This window comes from Photinus pyralis, unplaced genomic scaffold, assembly GCF_008802855.1.
Source record: "Photinus pyralis isolate 1611_PpyrPB1 unplaced genomic scaffold, Ppyr1.3 Ppyr1.4_LG6, whole genome shotgun sequence".
Classification (NCBI taxonomy): domain Eukaryota; kingdom Metazoa; phylum Arthropoda; class Insecta; order Coleoptera; family Lampyridae; genus Photinus; species Photinus pyralis.
Window position 1 is genome coordinate 36,555,318 of NW_022170663.1, and position 15,562 is coordinate 36,570,879.

General features: G+C 37.8%; 1 protein-coding gene across 1 annotated transcript in view; it reads left to right on the forward strand.

Annotated features, from left to right (window-relative positions):
• LOC116174621 (beta-2-syntrophin-like) overlaps positions 1 to 14,758 on the forward strand; it is a 52,089-nt gene extending 37,331 nt beyond the window's left edge. The window contains exons 2-5 of the mRNA XM_031492560.1: positions 10,182 to 10,384; positions 10,432 to 10,768; positions 10,818 to 10,996; positions 13,927 to 14,758. Coding sequence (XP_031348420.1) covers positions 10,182 to 10,384; positions 10,432 to 10,768; positions 10,818 to 10,996; positions 13,927 to 14,019 — 812 coding nt within the window. The 3' untranslated portion in view covers positions 14,020 to 14,758. The remainder of the gene's footprint in view (positions 1 to 10,181; positions 10,385 to 10,431; positions 10,769 to 10,817; positions 10,997 to 13,926) is intronic.
• Positions 14,759 to 15,562: the final 804 nt, after the last annotated feature.

Sequence of the window (15,562 nt, forward strand, 5' to 3'; positions counted from 1 at the left end):
ACCTCTACGGCACTGACAAAAATGTTAATGACATTAATTTTAATTTACCCACGGCTAAAAACAAATAAAACAAGATTGAAAAGTTATTTGGGTTGCATTAAAAGGAAAACCCGCCAGCTTCCAAAGTTTAGAAAAAGCTTATTATACTTGGAAACAGCACTAGATATAAATCCAAATCCCATTTGAACGTGTAATCTGTGCAGAACAAGGAAACAACTTTATTAAAAGTGTCTTAATAAAATGGAAAGCAAATTTAGTCCGCGCGGCATAATCAAACTCCTCCGTTGGGATAAAACTAAATAATTTATTTACAAATGAGATTTTGGATTTTGCGAGAACATACCAAAACAGTTAATGAAATGAGTTGAAAGTTACAAATGCTGTTTACTTATTCAAAATTGTTTCCTTTTCGGAATCACGCGGCGGATTTGCAACTACGAGGACGTGGATGGATAGAAAAACATTTTAAATGGACCAACAATTTTCGATGCGACGAGAGATAGTACTAATTCGCGTTAAATGGGCAAATATGTACACACATTCAAATATTTTAGGCAAATAGATCCTTCTTGAAATTTGCGCCTCTTAATTATATGGATGAGGATTTATTGATATTTGCATTTAGATGAGTCGTGGCTTCTCATTGGAAATTTAATCCAATGTAAATAGAGCTATGTTTGTTTGTATAAATATGGAATGTCGGATTGGAACGCTAATTTCTGATATCGATCGACCATGAAAATTAATGTGCACGTATTTCCCTTTTAAACAAAATTCGCGCGTTTATTTACCTCTGTGACATCTCGTTGTAACAATAGTTTAAGCTATATCAAATTAATTAGGGCATCCATTGCAAAAATATACGTATACACGTATGAATATGAATTTTCGTGCTAAATAATTTTTCCCCATTTATTGCTGAGCTTAAAAAACGTTGTGCTCTATACAAAGAAAAGAAATTGTCAAAATCAGATGGATATGCTACTGTACTCAAGGAGCAAAAACTAGATGAACACGCGGCTGTACACATGGAACTGTTTTTATTTTTGGTGCATCCGTATATATTTGTTATTTATGTACTTTAATTAATTATTAATTAATATTACTTTAATCATTAACAACGTTCTTTGGACGAGAAGAGATCATTGGTGGAATACAAGGCAATAAGCGGTACGAATATGGTAACTAAATGAAACGATCTCTAAATTTTCAATAACTATGGTACCCCAGTAGAATGGGAAAGACGTTCTGAATGGAAGCCAATGAAAGTTAAGCTGACAACGACCTAGTGCAAGGAGATCAATTGGTAAGATCCACTTGTAAATGCGAACTACAGGACTAGAAGGTCTATTCCGAAAACAGGATGTGTGATGGCGAGCATTACAAGTGGCAAATGGGAAGTTTTCCGGTTTTTTGTTATAAATTAATTAATGAAAATTTAGGTTAAAATGAACCGAAATGCGAAAATATTCATTAAAATACCTCCCACAAATGAAAAAGTACAGAACTTTAAAGTTGCGCTTGGAAAAAATAATTTCGCCCCGCCGGTGTGACGTCACTTGACCTATTCGTACGGTTGGTTACTGGTGCGCCGCATCGGTACCATCGTAACGGCGACATTCGCTTAGGTCAAATGACGTCACAGGCAGTACATACTTCTACTGTATTGCGCACTGAATACGTAAACTTAAGTAATATATTTCTCAGCCATTTACTAACTGATTTTAAAATTTGTTTACTAGTTTGTTGGTCTTGATCTATATTTTAANAGCAATCATCAACCTTAAATTAATCTTTCCCCACAGACACTACCTTACACAAACATTAAAAGCAAATCTTTGTAATTCCTTAGTGCTGAGTCACTTCAACTACTGTTCCCAAGTTTATGGCCCCGTTATCACACAAAATATTTCGGCCAAAATACAACGTATTCAGAACTGTTGCATTAGATTAATATTTGGAATAAAGAAGTTCCAGCACGTGTCACATAAATTAAAAGACTTATCTTGGCTCAATATGGCAAACAGAAGACTCTTAAATGCGGCATGCTTGTATCACAAAATAATGCTAGACAAATCCCCGCCATACTTGTATAATAAAATAACGTTCAGATCTGACGTTCATAATCTTAATATTCGATTTAGAGGGAGAATAACGCCACCGATACATCGTACAAGTTTGTTTAGACGATCCTTTACGTAGGTATGACTTTTATAAAATTTATTCCTCTATTTCGGAACCACTGAAATCACTACCACTGTGTACCTTCAAGAAAAGAATGCGCCAGAATCTGCTAGACAGTCAGTTTAAATAATTAAAACGTACAAACATTACCACGTCTGGGTTCACCCAGAATATGTAGGTACACTTTCCACTATAACCACCTGTTATATAACTAATTAATCTTTACATCGCTGCACCGACATCCTTCATCCAATTATCATCTGACACCATAATTTAAGTTAATTGGCAAAATGTTTACAAGTTCAGTTTTGCACGATGAACAATCTTTCACTTATTATTTCCAGGGAATTGGTGGTAGATCAGAACTTGCATTTATTTGCAACGACTGAACCAATATCCCCTGTGATTTTCACCATACAGCTTAGGTATATGCATTTGTCTCCTTATTACACTCTCAGTCTTTGTTTCTAAGTTGTTATGACGTGAAAATAAATGCATTATTATTATTATTATTATTAATTGCTTGCTATGCTTTTGTTATTAGAGGGATGTTGAAAGATCATCCACACTAACGATTAATTATTTATTTTTTATTTCCAAAACACGTGCATTGGAAATCTATGTGATATGATTTTTAATGTCTCGTATCTGTCTTTCTTTCATCATTCATCTAAATTACATTTCGAATAAAACTTTCAATGCGATTTGATTTCTTAGTTTTCAATATTTGACAATCAAAAGTTAACTGATGGACACTATCTTTCATGAACACCCGAAACTTCTTGTAGCGTGAGTTGAAAAGAAAAGCTTCCAAGCTGGTAAACTAAAATAATCCTTGTCTTATCCTTTCAACTGCAAGGTACGATGGAGAAATCAATGAAAAATTCCGAACGAAAGCTTTTAATTCCTTGTCAGATAAATGAAAGCAATAGGCGGAATTACAGATAAAGCAAAAGGATGTGTTGTTAACAGAGATATCGTCAGTTGTTGCATTTTCTTGCGCTTCCGTGACGTTATAGGAATTAATCCATGACTTCGACGTGATGAAGGGTCGCGTGCTCCCCAGACGAAAGGCAATTCATTACAATTTCCACACACTGGACTAAGAAAAAATCTCGCAATATTTTGATTATCCCTCCTGCAGATTAATCTGATGGGATTAACGCGTGTAAAAAGTAATTAAAAACGTGTCTATATCGAAATGAAAATCTTTTGTTATAATTTCGTCTTGATTTGAAGCTGTGATACGTAAAGGGTAGCATGCCGCTAAGAATAAAGGAGGGCGGTTATGGTTTGGTGTCAGCATCAAAGGCATAATCTTTATTAGATTCTCGCTTCTTTAAAGACGGAAGCGGATGAACGGCGAATGGATGTTTTGTTTCGTTTTTTATTTCTCGTTAAAATGTTGTGCACATTTACTATTCGAACAACGCTAATACAAAGATAACACACATACAAAGCAAGAAAGTTGCGTTTTGGGGGGTTATTTATTTACGCGTTGCTTTGAGATCCACATATCCTAGGGAGTATGGAGCACATCCATTATTTTTGTTGTATTCGATTCCTTTGGTCTCCATTATGTTACTTTGCTTTCTGTTTCTAAAATTTTAAACCCTAGTATTGATCTGATCCTGCCTTTTAACCTACTTTGAAATATGTTCTTTCATCTATAATAACTGTCCTGCGGATAGGTATTCGGATTTTGGATTTAAGCTGTGGGGGAGAAAGGGGGAGGGGAGGGGCTTCACGAACCTAGGTCTCATATTTGGTGGCCCATTGTTTTATGATTGAAGTGTCGAGATCTCCTACACTCAAGTGAAACTTGCCGATGTGGAGCTGCCCTAATAATTGCCATGTCTGAATTGTGCGACAGACGGGCACTCACCCTCTCCACTAACCAGCGGGCTGTACTGTGATTAATTGATACCACGAAGAGCCCCCATACTTAAAATTAAAATTTTTAACATATATTACAAATCAAATTTTTCCAAGCAGCTTTTGTAATATTAGCAAAATAATTGTTAATTCTACATCAAAATCAAGTACTAAGGTTGTGCAAAAGTAATTTAAGTGGCCACCTTTTTATACTGAACTTAAACGCTTCCTTCACCAAATAATACGAAGGGTTAGTATTCCCTGTCTAGCAATTCACAATGTTAAAAATAAGTGAATCCAGCTGGAGGATTCTCATTATCTAACAATAAATTCAATGGAAAACTTTACTATTTAAATTTCTCAAAGCGATTAATATAAATAAACGAACCTTTATCTTTACTAACTTAACTGATGAAAAGATATTTAAAATTCAACACCCATAAAGGAAACAGTTTATTACTATTTTAAACATAAACGACCTTATTTACACAGCAAACTATTAGTAGTGCCCGCAATTTTTTCCGCAACTGATACACACTCTTGGTTATTGTAGTTATTGTATAAATATTGTTGTGTAAACTTCCTAAGCCTGAAAGATACCCACACAACTTACCCTTACTAGCTCAATCCCACACAAACTCTTAAAAACACAAATCTCAGGGCCCGTAAAATGAGTCCGACCACCCCTTTTCTTCGTCCGGACAAGGGGTAGCAACCTCGCCCGGTCGGTGGCTAAAACCTCCCTTAAATTCCAATATGAAACTTTACCCCCAGATTTAATAAACTTGAAACAAAGTAAGAGACGCCGACAATAACCTCTCTTTGACTCTAATAAACAAAACCTGGATTGCAATGACTGGTTTAATTTCAGACAAAAAATTGCGTAAATTTCTGTTTTACAAATTGTTACAATTTTAAACAGATAAATGACACACACAAAAAAAAAACAAATTACTCAAACATTACAAAAAAAAACAAGACAAAACAAACCACTAACTACTACTTACTTTTAAAATTAGTCCGAATAACGTACTCCGATAAAAAGTGGTATCCGTACACAATCACGCAAACCAAACACTCAAACACCGACGTCTTCTCTCTTCGGGTACCCACAATTATTTTCAAAACTTCCGTGTTTCCGCAAAATAAAAAAAAAAAAAACAGGACAGCGACAAACTTCTTAAACTTTTCAAAAATTCTTCTTAAACGGCAGACAAAAATTCTAACTAAACCTGGATCCACTACGCAAGAAACTTCCACAAAATTCAAAAAATCACGTAACCGAAGAAGCGCCGGTTGGCTTTGTAACGACTAAAAAGCCCCGCTCTCTTCAAAAATTTTCTATTTAAGCCAAAAGCCCTTCTCCTTTCTTCAACATCCCGTCCGCCAATCACGCGAAGCGTCGATTTTTCAACTTCTTGCTAAACGGCACGTACGTCCGGCAATTCTGCGAAGACAACCTTATCTCTACTTCGCGCTATACCTCGTTAACGGCAAATAAAATTTAAAAAGAAATTTACATCGAAAAAAATTCTAGGATTAAAATAAAAACAGAACACTTCTAAGAAATTGAACCAAAACTATAACATGAAATTTACGCAATCCTGTGTCTCAAATTATTAATAACCCCCCCGGTTAATTACTTGAACTAAACAAAATTGTCACATCCAGACGCTCTATAATTTCTTTCAAGTTACAACTAAAACAAAATAACACAAAATATATAAAGCACCCTGTGATAAATCGCAGGTGGTCAACCTAACTGCGCTGGTAGCTTGAAGCGAATTCGAATAACCGATAATAGATCCACCATGTGATAAACTACAGGTGGTTGACTTCACTTCGCTCCTGACGGAAAACGGATTTCGCACAAAATGAAAATCAACCCACGGTTATTCACGGGTGATATTTCGCCTAGCTGACTGCTTCGCGCTAATCTTAATCCCTCTCGAAAATTAAAGCACTCTACGTAAATTTACAGGTGCTTAATCCAACTTCGCCAACGGTTCAAAGCGCATTGCTGACTTCTTAGAACAACCAACTTCTCACCACTTTTCTTTTTTGAGTGACACCCATTCCGGGATAAAAACTTTTTCCTCCAGTAAAAGTAATTTTTCTTTCCAATTAAAACACTAATTCAATTTTATTTAAAGGTCACACGATTTTAATTCTTTGTGGGTTAAAACATCCCCAGTTCGTATTTAACAAAATAGTTTCTAAGCCGTAAATTATCCTTTGTAAATGAAGGTCACTAAACACGTTAATTCGCGCTTTAAAAATTTCGAGTTTGTCTTTTAAATGTACTTAAGGCCGCTTGACATGGAGCAATACTACGCGCAAGAACTTGCAGAAAGAAATTGCAAGGTCAAATCCTTGCATGCAATAAGCATTGCATGGTATTTGACATGGTGCAATTCTATTTCAATTGCCACATGTCTGCCAACAGAAGAAACATATGGATTTGTCAACAAAAGTTGTTAACCTCAAATGAAAATTAAATTTTGATTGCTTGAAGAAACATGAAAATTACAAGAATAAATAAGATTAGTAAAAACAAGTAATGAGTGCGTCTCTCAGCATCACAGTTGCCGCCGCTGTATTTTACTAGGTTGGTGCCACAAACACAACTAGATTTACCCCTAGAATTGCACGATTCATGCAAGAAAAATAGCACCGGTCCTATAAAAATTGCATGCAAGTCTCTTGCAGCAATTGATCAGCTGGCTTTGAACTGCGCATGCCTTTCGCAATTTTTCTTGCAACTTGCATGCAATTGCAATTTTTATTGCTCCATGTCAAGCGGGCTTTAGATTTCGCTACTGTAGGTGGGCGCAAGTTTTTTCGCAATTAATACACAGTTTGATTATTGTAGTTCTCCCACTAATATATACAGCGTGCTGCGATAAATTACAGGTGATTGACTTCTCTTCGCTCGTGGAGAAACGCGGATATCGAACAAAATAAAAACCATTCCACGGTGATTCAAGAGTGATCAACTTAACCTCGATGACTCGCGCTAATCTTTCTAGTAGTTCGACGCGAATTCTTTCGCTACTCGACGCGAATTTTCTCGCTACTCAACGCGAATTTTTAATTCTTTGTGGGTTAAAAATTCCCCAGTTTCTATTTAACATAATAGTTTCTATCCTTTGCAAATGAAATTTTATGCGTTTCTTTTTTACATGCACTTAGAATTTCTTACTGTAGGTGTCCGCAATTTTTTCCGCACCTAATACACACTCTTGATTAGTGTAGTTTTCCCGCCAATATATAAAGCACCCTGCGATAAGTTACGGTGATTGACTTTACTTTGCTCGTGGCGCAACGCAAAAATAAAAACACCCCGCGGTAATTTACAGGTGCGTGGCCCAAGTTCGCTCACAGTTCAACGCACATTGCTGTTCACTTGAAACAATGGAGTTCTGTAAATGCCAGTCTGATTCGGCCGTTCGAAATATGTATTTTTTTATTTCAAATGATGACCTATTCGCCAACAAAACATCACAAGGTATCAGGGGTAGATCGGTGGGCTACGTAGTCGGAGGTCGGGTGTTCGAACCTGGGCTGAGGTAAAAATTTTTCACCTGTGACAGAGATGGGAATTTCGTTAGATCAGTTTCGAGCATTCTACCGCCTACTTCGAATTAGGTCTTCCTGCAGTTTTTCTAATTCGCAAAGGTAATTACCGGAGTAGTATAGAACAACTTAAGGCCTTCTGCAGGGGCACCTCTAAAAGCATTATGCCCAGAACAAGAGAGACACTTTCCTAACTAGTGGTAGGCCGAGACGGTAAAACTAAATTGACCAAAACACGTCTTAACGAATCCGCTACAAAATCCGATCCGAAACCAACGGAACACAGTCACTTTTTATTGATGGTGGAGTCAAAACTGGCTAATAGAATACTGATCTGCCACACAAAAATGCCCTTGGATCTTACTCGAGCACTTTGATAGTTTTTGAAAACTTATAGCACTAGTAACAACATTCTACAAATTTACAAAAATAAAACTTTTCTGTGCATTATTTTACCTTCTTCACACTTTATTATTTTTTAGCGCATTTTTCAAGAATTAAACAAAATGTGGTGGGAGGGGGGGGGCTTAAAAATTAATTTTATCTCTCATTGTATTCTAATTAAAGGTCTCAACAAAAGGAACCGTTTTCTACCAACTACTGCCCTCTTATCAAATTAAGGAGTGGAGGGAGAAGGGGGTGGAACTACTTTTATCCTTCATGGTACTCTAATGAAAGGTCTCAACGAAAGGAATCAATTTTTACCACCCATAGCCCTGCTCCTCGACCTCTTATCGTGATCGGGTATATTTCCTTATACCTCAAGAACGGATTGTCGAAAGAGGGTACTTACAAAGGGAGATTGTGACGTCTGCAAGAAATGTATCCATTGGTGATGTCAAAACAAAGGCTATTTCTGTTAAAAAAATTCGCTTTATCTGCACAAGAGATGTGCACGATTTATACTTCTTTATTTTAGATACGCACCACGAAACTCAGCGTACATGATTCTAATTGGTCCAGTGATATTCGATTATTTTGAGCGGTTACCATTTCAGGTGGTAAACTACGAAAAATAAGCGTTTCAATTTATTGATCGTATAAATGCTCCCGTGAAGGGTACGTTATAAAACGGAGTAAGTAATTTAAATTTTAAAAGCAGAGTTAGTGAATTCCTAAAACGATCAAGTGCATATCTTTCGTTGTGAATGCAGAAGAGAGAAGCGCCATCCTTTACATTTCAGTTTCCAGTCGAGAAACTTGCGTGTATACGTCGTGTACTTCGTATTGTGCCGCCTCCTTCTACATTTTATTTGCAGATGTCTGAAATGGCATAGCTTAAAATTGAGTTAACAGTTTGAAATTGAAGTATCGCACTTAGCTCATGCTCCTCTTCAGCATTTTAGGGTAATGAAATTGCTGTTTGTACTTGTCATCATTATGGCGCGTTTCTGTTTTGTCACTTTTTAATTATCCTGCAAATTGCTTTTCTATCAAACAATCCAGCTCAACACTGCTGTTTTTCGCGCCGCTTTATTGACGCAAACGAAAACTAATTAAAAAAAATTAATACTCATTGCAAATTTAAATGAGCTTGGAATGGGGTGTTGATTACTTTGTATGTTTAAAAAGGTAATTGAGTTTGCTCAGAATATTTGATTTTTGGAGCTTGAAATTAACGTTTTCTCAAAAGGATAATAATTCAGAATGTCTATTAAGTAAAGAAAATAAAAACCAAGTAAGGTAAAGACTGTGCAAAAAATGGGGAAATGGAAATTGTAATTGTAAGGAAACATCTGAAATAATCAAAATCAGAGATCGACACATACAGGACACCATCACACGGATAACAGTGATAACACTTCCACATGAATACATAAATAAGTACTTAATAAAACAATATAAATTGCATAACCACTAACAGTATAACAAAAAAAAAACATAATTCGGTAACGGTAAGCATAAAACAAAGCTTGGAGCACGCCATGCTTCAACAAACACCTGCGCAGGACTGCTGAAGTCGTCGGGATTGTTGTATAGGGCGTTGCGTATTTTTCCCACAGCGCCATTGTCTCTTATATAAGTATCATCTTTCTTCTGTCTTCTCTATCTTCCTCCCATTTGTTTCTTATTACTGTCTCTTTTCCTCTGCCCTTTTTCTTCGACCTGCTGTTTTCTGAATTTTACTTTCCGTTTGTTTTCCGCTTTTCTTTTCACTTCCGCGTTTGTTTCGACATTATTTTGTCGAAGTTTAGATGCCCTTGATTAATTAAGCTCATATAATCTACGATACCGGAAGTTTCAAAGAAAACCCAATATTGATCCAAAGCCGACCTGTACCATAATAAAAACCGTTTCATTTATCAGAATTAATTCTTAATTCGCTTAGATTTCCAACGTGGGATTACACCTTTTATGCTGTCATTAAAATATAATAAAAAGGGATGCTTTCTGCGCGATAGAAAGAAAGTTGTCGGCTATATAACAACACTTAATCCATTTTTCATTAGACATTTAATCAGACATTTTAAACGTAGTTACGATGCCTGTATTTAATTCACGAAATTTCCTTCAATTAAAAGTTTCTATTGTTTTTTTGTTTTCAGAGGGACGGACGCTGGAGCTTCATTCGCCGGACGCAGTGCACAGTTGTGTATTGAGAGCCACAGATCCCGCAGAAGCCGCCGCATGGTTCAATACTTTACATTCGGCTTTAGCCGCACTGACCACAGCGGCCCTGCACGAAGCCGCCCGTGCTATTCCAGATTTGAGGCACATAGGATGGTTGCTGAGGCGTCCAAAATTTGAGGTGAGTTATCTGTTCAAATCCACAACCGCTCAATATTTTCATTTTAGAACAACTTGTCGAGCTCCGACAGTTCGGAAGAGTTGGACAGGTGGAATTCCGTCTTCGCCGCTGTCACCGATAGCGAATTTAGGCTGTACGAGAGCGCTCCCTGGTCCGGTGAGGCGTGGCGGACGCCCGCCGAAGCTTATGCGCTTATCGCGACGAGGCTGGTCGGTTCCGGGAGGAGAGCCGAGCTCCCCGAGTTTAGCATAAGATGCGCGACGGCGGAAGGCGTCATCACGCATCGACTAAGGGCAGAAACACATCGAGATCTTGCGGCGTGGGCGAAATCTTTAGTTAATGGTGGTCATGCAAGTGCGGTCACGCAAAGGGAGCTAGTGTGTCGTAAGTACCGGCATCTTTTTGTTGATAACCTCTTTAAGGAAACTCGTAGGATGCGCTTGGAAAGGTAGACCTGCTCAACTCGTTATACATTATGAAAATGGGTTTACATTATTAGAGGCTGGAACAGGATGTAGGACACTTTGGCGGTATGGTTTCGATAGACTAAAGAATTCATCGGACGACGGTCATCGTGCGTTATATTTAGATTTCGGGGATGAAAATAATATAGTAAGTATGATAATAGTTCGTTAATTTGGAGGGGTAGGTATGAGGAATGAAAGTTCAGTCTCCAAAGATCCCGATCGGGACGGGCTTGAAAAGTTTTCTACTATGCGATCAAAAATGAGTTGCTATGAGTTGCTAGTCACCTTTGGAATTTTTGTTCACACAAAAGCGACTCGACAGCAACTCATTTTTGATCGCCCGTTATTACCTACCCTAAAATGCTATTCAAAACTTAAAGGTAGCGCATATGTCGCTGGTAAACGTATAGTAAGATGTGGCCTACTATAGATATGGTCATTCGCGACCGATGAAAGTGCATTTTCCCCGCACAAAGTCAGTAATAACTCGGAAAGGTATCCACACATTCTTTTGTCGTTGTGGTCTCGGGGCTCTGGTACACCGTATAAGAAAGAAACCGCAACGAAAAAGCTTAAACTGGCGGGCTAGTAATGGTACACACGGGCATACAGGCGGACACAGTGCAGGCAATAGCGTTCGCTAAAAAGACTAGAATGCTCTGGAAAGCGCATATAAAACTGTGGAAAGTACCTACAATGCTTCATAAAAGAAAGAAAGCTCGGAAACAAAATGTAATATTCCCTTGAAAAACCCTGGTAGAACAAGTGATTATCCGTTATGAAGCACCAAAAAGTGCAAGCGCACACTAGGTACTACTTGAGGTTGCTATTGAAGGAAGCTTACGCCCTGCGATACGTGAGCACAGAAAGCTCTAGAACCGAAAAGTAAAACCTCTGAAGGGAGTGTGCAAATCCCAGGGAAAGAGAGCTCTAGCAACTCTGCTACAAAAGGCCAGAATTCTCCAGAAGTAAAAAAAAAACGCTTTGGGAGGGAGCTTTGTGAAGACTGAAAGACTTCCGAGAGAGGAATATATGAATATAAATAACATTTATTTATTAAGAAAACGGTTTCCGTATCTTCTGTTACCTTTGTCGACCAGAAATGCTTTCTACAGGTGGTCGTTTACTAAAGATACCAAATCTTTCCTTTGAAAAGTGGCCGCTAAGTGTTTTTCGGTTAAAATATAACTCTTGCGCAAACTGCCAAAGGTTCGAAACCTGCGGAACTGTTTTATAAGTTCGTAGCAATAGGAGAACTACGAAAGCAATCTATACTCTTTGTACAGAGCAAAGTGAGAACATAATGGTCTGGATTCGGATAGAGTGTAGAAATCTTTTCAACTGCGCCTTCAATGTTCTTGAAAAGGGGTTTGCTAACCATACACGATAAAAAATGCTTACAAACCTAAAGTGCAATGGAAAGCTTTCGTTACTCTAAAAAGCACGTGATTCCGAAGAAAAGCTACCAGGGCCTAGAGAGCACTGAAAATGGTCATCAAGTTTTGGAGAAGGTGATATACTTCCGCCTGTGAAAGTTTCGTAGATTTAGTTTCCGCTTGTTTTACGTTTGTTTTTTTATTCTTTTCCCGTTTGCATTTTGTTTTCTGGTTTTTTTGGTTTATTTTTATAAGTCTCCTTACAAGCACACAACCCGAAAGGTGAATGTTAATTATTTATAGTCTTTCTACAACCTCATGATGATATCTGGAAACGACCTAGAATGCGGTGAGGAGGTACACCAGCTCTAAGAGAGCAGTATAATGTCCTGAAAGTCACCGTAAAGCTTCTAGAGGAGGCTAGTGAAACTATGTAAAAGTCCTAAAATGCTCTGAGAAAGATCGGGACAACTCTGGAATCGGCTTAAAATAGTTTGGAAATGATCTAAAGAGACCTAGGCATGTTCCAGAGCATTTGGTTTTAGGCGGGGTCTAGGCTCTAGGGGGCTGTAGGTGGGTCAAGATCACCTTTGAAAATGGCGTGTCTATGCCTTCTCGGTTTCCATGAACGTCATAGACACACATTTTCAAAGATTTCTAGCAGTTGGGCGTCGGGCTTTAGAAGGCTCTTGGAAGCCTGCGAAACCACTCAAAAGCACCGGAACGCATTTTGTTGGGTTTTTTACTACTATAGGTGATCCTACAATGCAAGTGGCATAGAATTCTAAAAATTGACTAAGTAACTCTAGGAGGAGAATAGAGTCCTTTCTGAAACGAGTGCCTCAAAGAGTTTGTGGACACTTAGAACGTCCTGGAGAATTTTCGATTGTTAAAGAAAACCCTATAATAGTGCTCTCCAAAACTCGGAATACCCTTTCAACAGTTCTATGATCCTTTTCACCGCTGGTCCCGGTATTTCCAGAACACCGTGGTTCTTTTCAAAGTGTAGCAGTTCATTCCAGATTGTTAGGCTTTTTCTAGGGTCTTCTGGCGGGTTTTAGGGCGTCGATGGTTTGTTCTAAAATTGGATACATCCTCGTAACGCTGAAAGGCTAGAAAGCTATCGAGAGTACCTGGAAACTGCATAAAGGCCATACGCAGCTTTAAAAAGACACTAGATGACGTGTAGTAGGTTTAGAACGTTCGGTAGCGCAATCTTTCGGGTCGTGTACTTGTGGAGATATTTTAAAAACAGAAAGCAAATACAAGAAAACAAACGTAAAGCAAAACAAAGGAAAAATAAAACAAAGGAAGAAAGGCGAAAACAAAAGAAGAAAAGAGAGAAGAGAAAACTGAAAATCAATATACAGTAACCCACGAACCTGCAACAGCCTGAAGTATATCGCCTTTTCCAAAGCCTTTTGGTCCTTTTTTGAGGTTTCTAGCGCTGGAAAGGGTACCTATAACGCCGTAAAAACGCCATGCACAGCTTTAAAAAGACCAGGATAATGTGTAGACGGTTCGGAACGCTCTGGAGCGCAACCTTTTGAGTTGTGTAGGCAGATTTAGAAAACAGACAGCAGCTCCTCGTTACAATAGAACACCTTGGAAACGGTGCCAGCTTCGACTCAAAAAATGATTTACTTTGCGCGGCAATTACACGGTGGTTAGCATATGAACAGCACTTTTTTTGTTGCAGGAACTGGACCTCGAAGGTAACCCAAAACCAATTGTCTTCATATTACACAATTTTTTATCGGCGAAAATTCATCGATTGGGATTATACGCATAGTAAACGAAACCGCGCATTCGACAGTTTACCTACATACGTACATATTTAGTTTCTTTACCAAACGAAACTATTCTGTCAATTAACTTTTCTTATATCATTTTTTATATTTATAATACTAATAATATGTGAATAATTTCGTAATTTTCTACTATGTAGCTTTTTACTTCAGAAATATTGTCTATATTTTAAATAGTAGTACGAACAAGACGGTCTACACGAAAATTTGTGCCTTTTAATGGAAATCTTCCATTGTGTATATGAAAAAGAAAACTAAACATTCCATACGCTCTCGTAATTTATCTACTGTTTGGCAAATCGAGTCAGTCGAATCGACTGCGTTATATTTTATGTATTATTATTTGGGATCTGATTATATTTTTCTAGAAGAACATGTTGGCGTTGGCTTGTATGTCTCGAATCATTTTTCAGTTCACCATTTCTTATTTTTGCGAGAAACTGGTCAGACTACCGATCTCTTTTAAACGTAATGAAGAAGTTGGAACATGCAAGAACAAACAAGAAAAATTGATCAGATTCTCAAAATTGCCTATATTTTACTTTGACAGTATTGTGTCTAACGTACGTAATCAAAATTAATCTACAGGTAGTCCATTCTTTATTACATTTTAGCTGTCCAATAAATAAAGATGTATATAATAGGTTATCTAGCTGTAGCTTTTCATTGTTGTAGTACAAAAATTGTAATGTATATTATCAAAGGTTAGTGATATTAAAGGAACTGTACAAATGAACAACACCCTACCTATATAGCACAACCAGTCAACCACATACTATGGGCATACTTAAAACCCTCGGCCATGGACAATTGAACGTCCTGTGAACGTCCAGCTAAAATACAGTAAATGTTCTATGGAGGTTTGTGTTTGAATCTGCCTGGGCGAATAATCCTGGAAAAGATCTTCCGGAATCGAATATGGCCGGGTATGTGGTGGGTTTGCGTTAAAGCAAAGCTAGTCACTTCACTGTCACAGTTTACCTGTCCAGTGGTACAAAGTGCAACAATCCTAAACCGTAGGCAATTTGACAAAGCCGGTTAGGCATACTTGCCGGGTATGCCTAGTGAAGAAGGTCCTCACTGCTAGCCGGTACGTCCACTGGTGGAATAAGATCAGATTAAAAAAGGTAGTGCGCATTGTGGGTTGTCACTACCAGCGCTCATCAGCTTATAGCATAAAGTCCACATTAAAGCGCTATAAACTAGCCGTGATGAAAGCACAGTTTAGCGCATGGCAACAAATTCCATGATGTCGTCGTACAGGCTGAAATAGACTATAATGTGATTGTAAAATTTAAAAAAAAAAGGGAAAAAGCAAGTGAATACATTTCCTCGAAGGCTTTCTTCCTCGTGATCAATGAAGACCCTAGAGCTACTCTCGTATAATGAGAGGGAAACTGTTGTTTGTATTTCGAATTTGAAATGTTTTAACGTTTCAATTAAATTTCACTCTCTCCATCCATTGGATTTGTCGTTGAAAATTGCTAAAATTTACCTAAAAGTCAAAGAAACACCTTAAAATGGTGA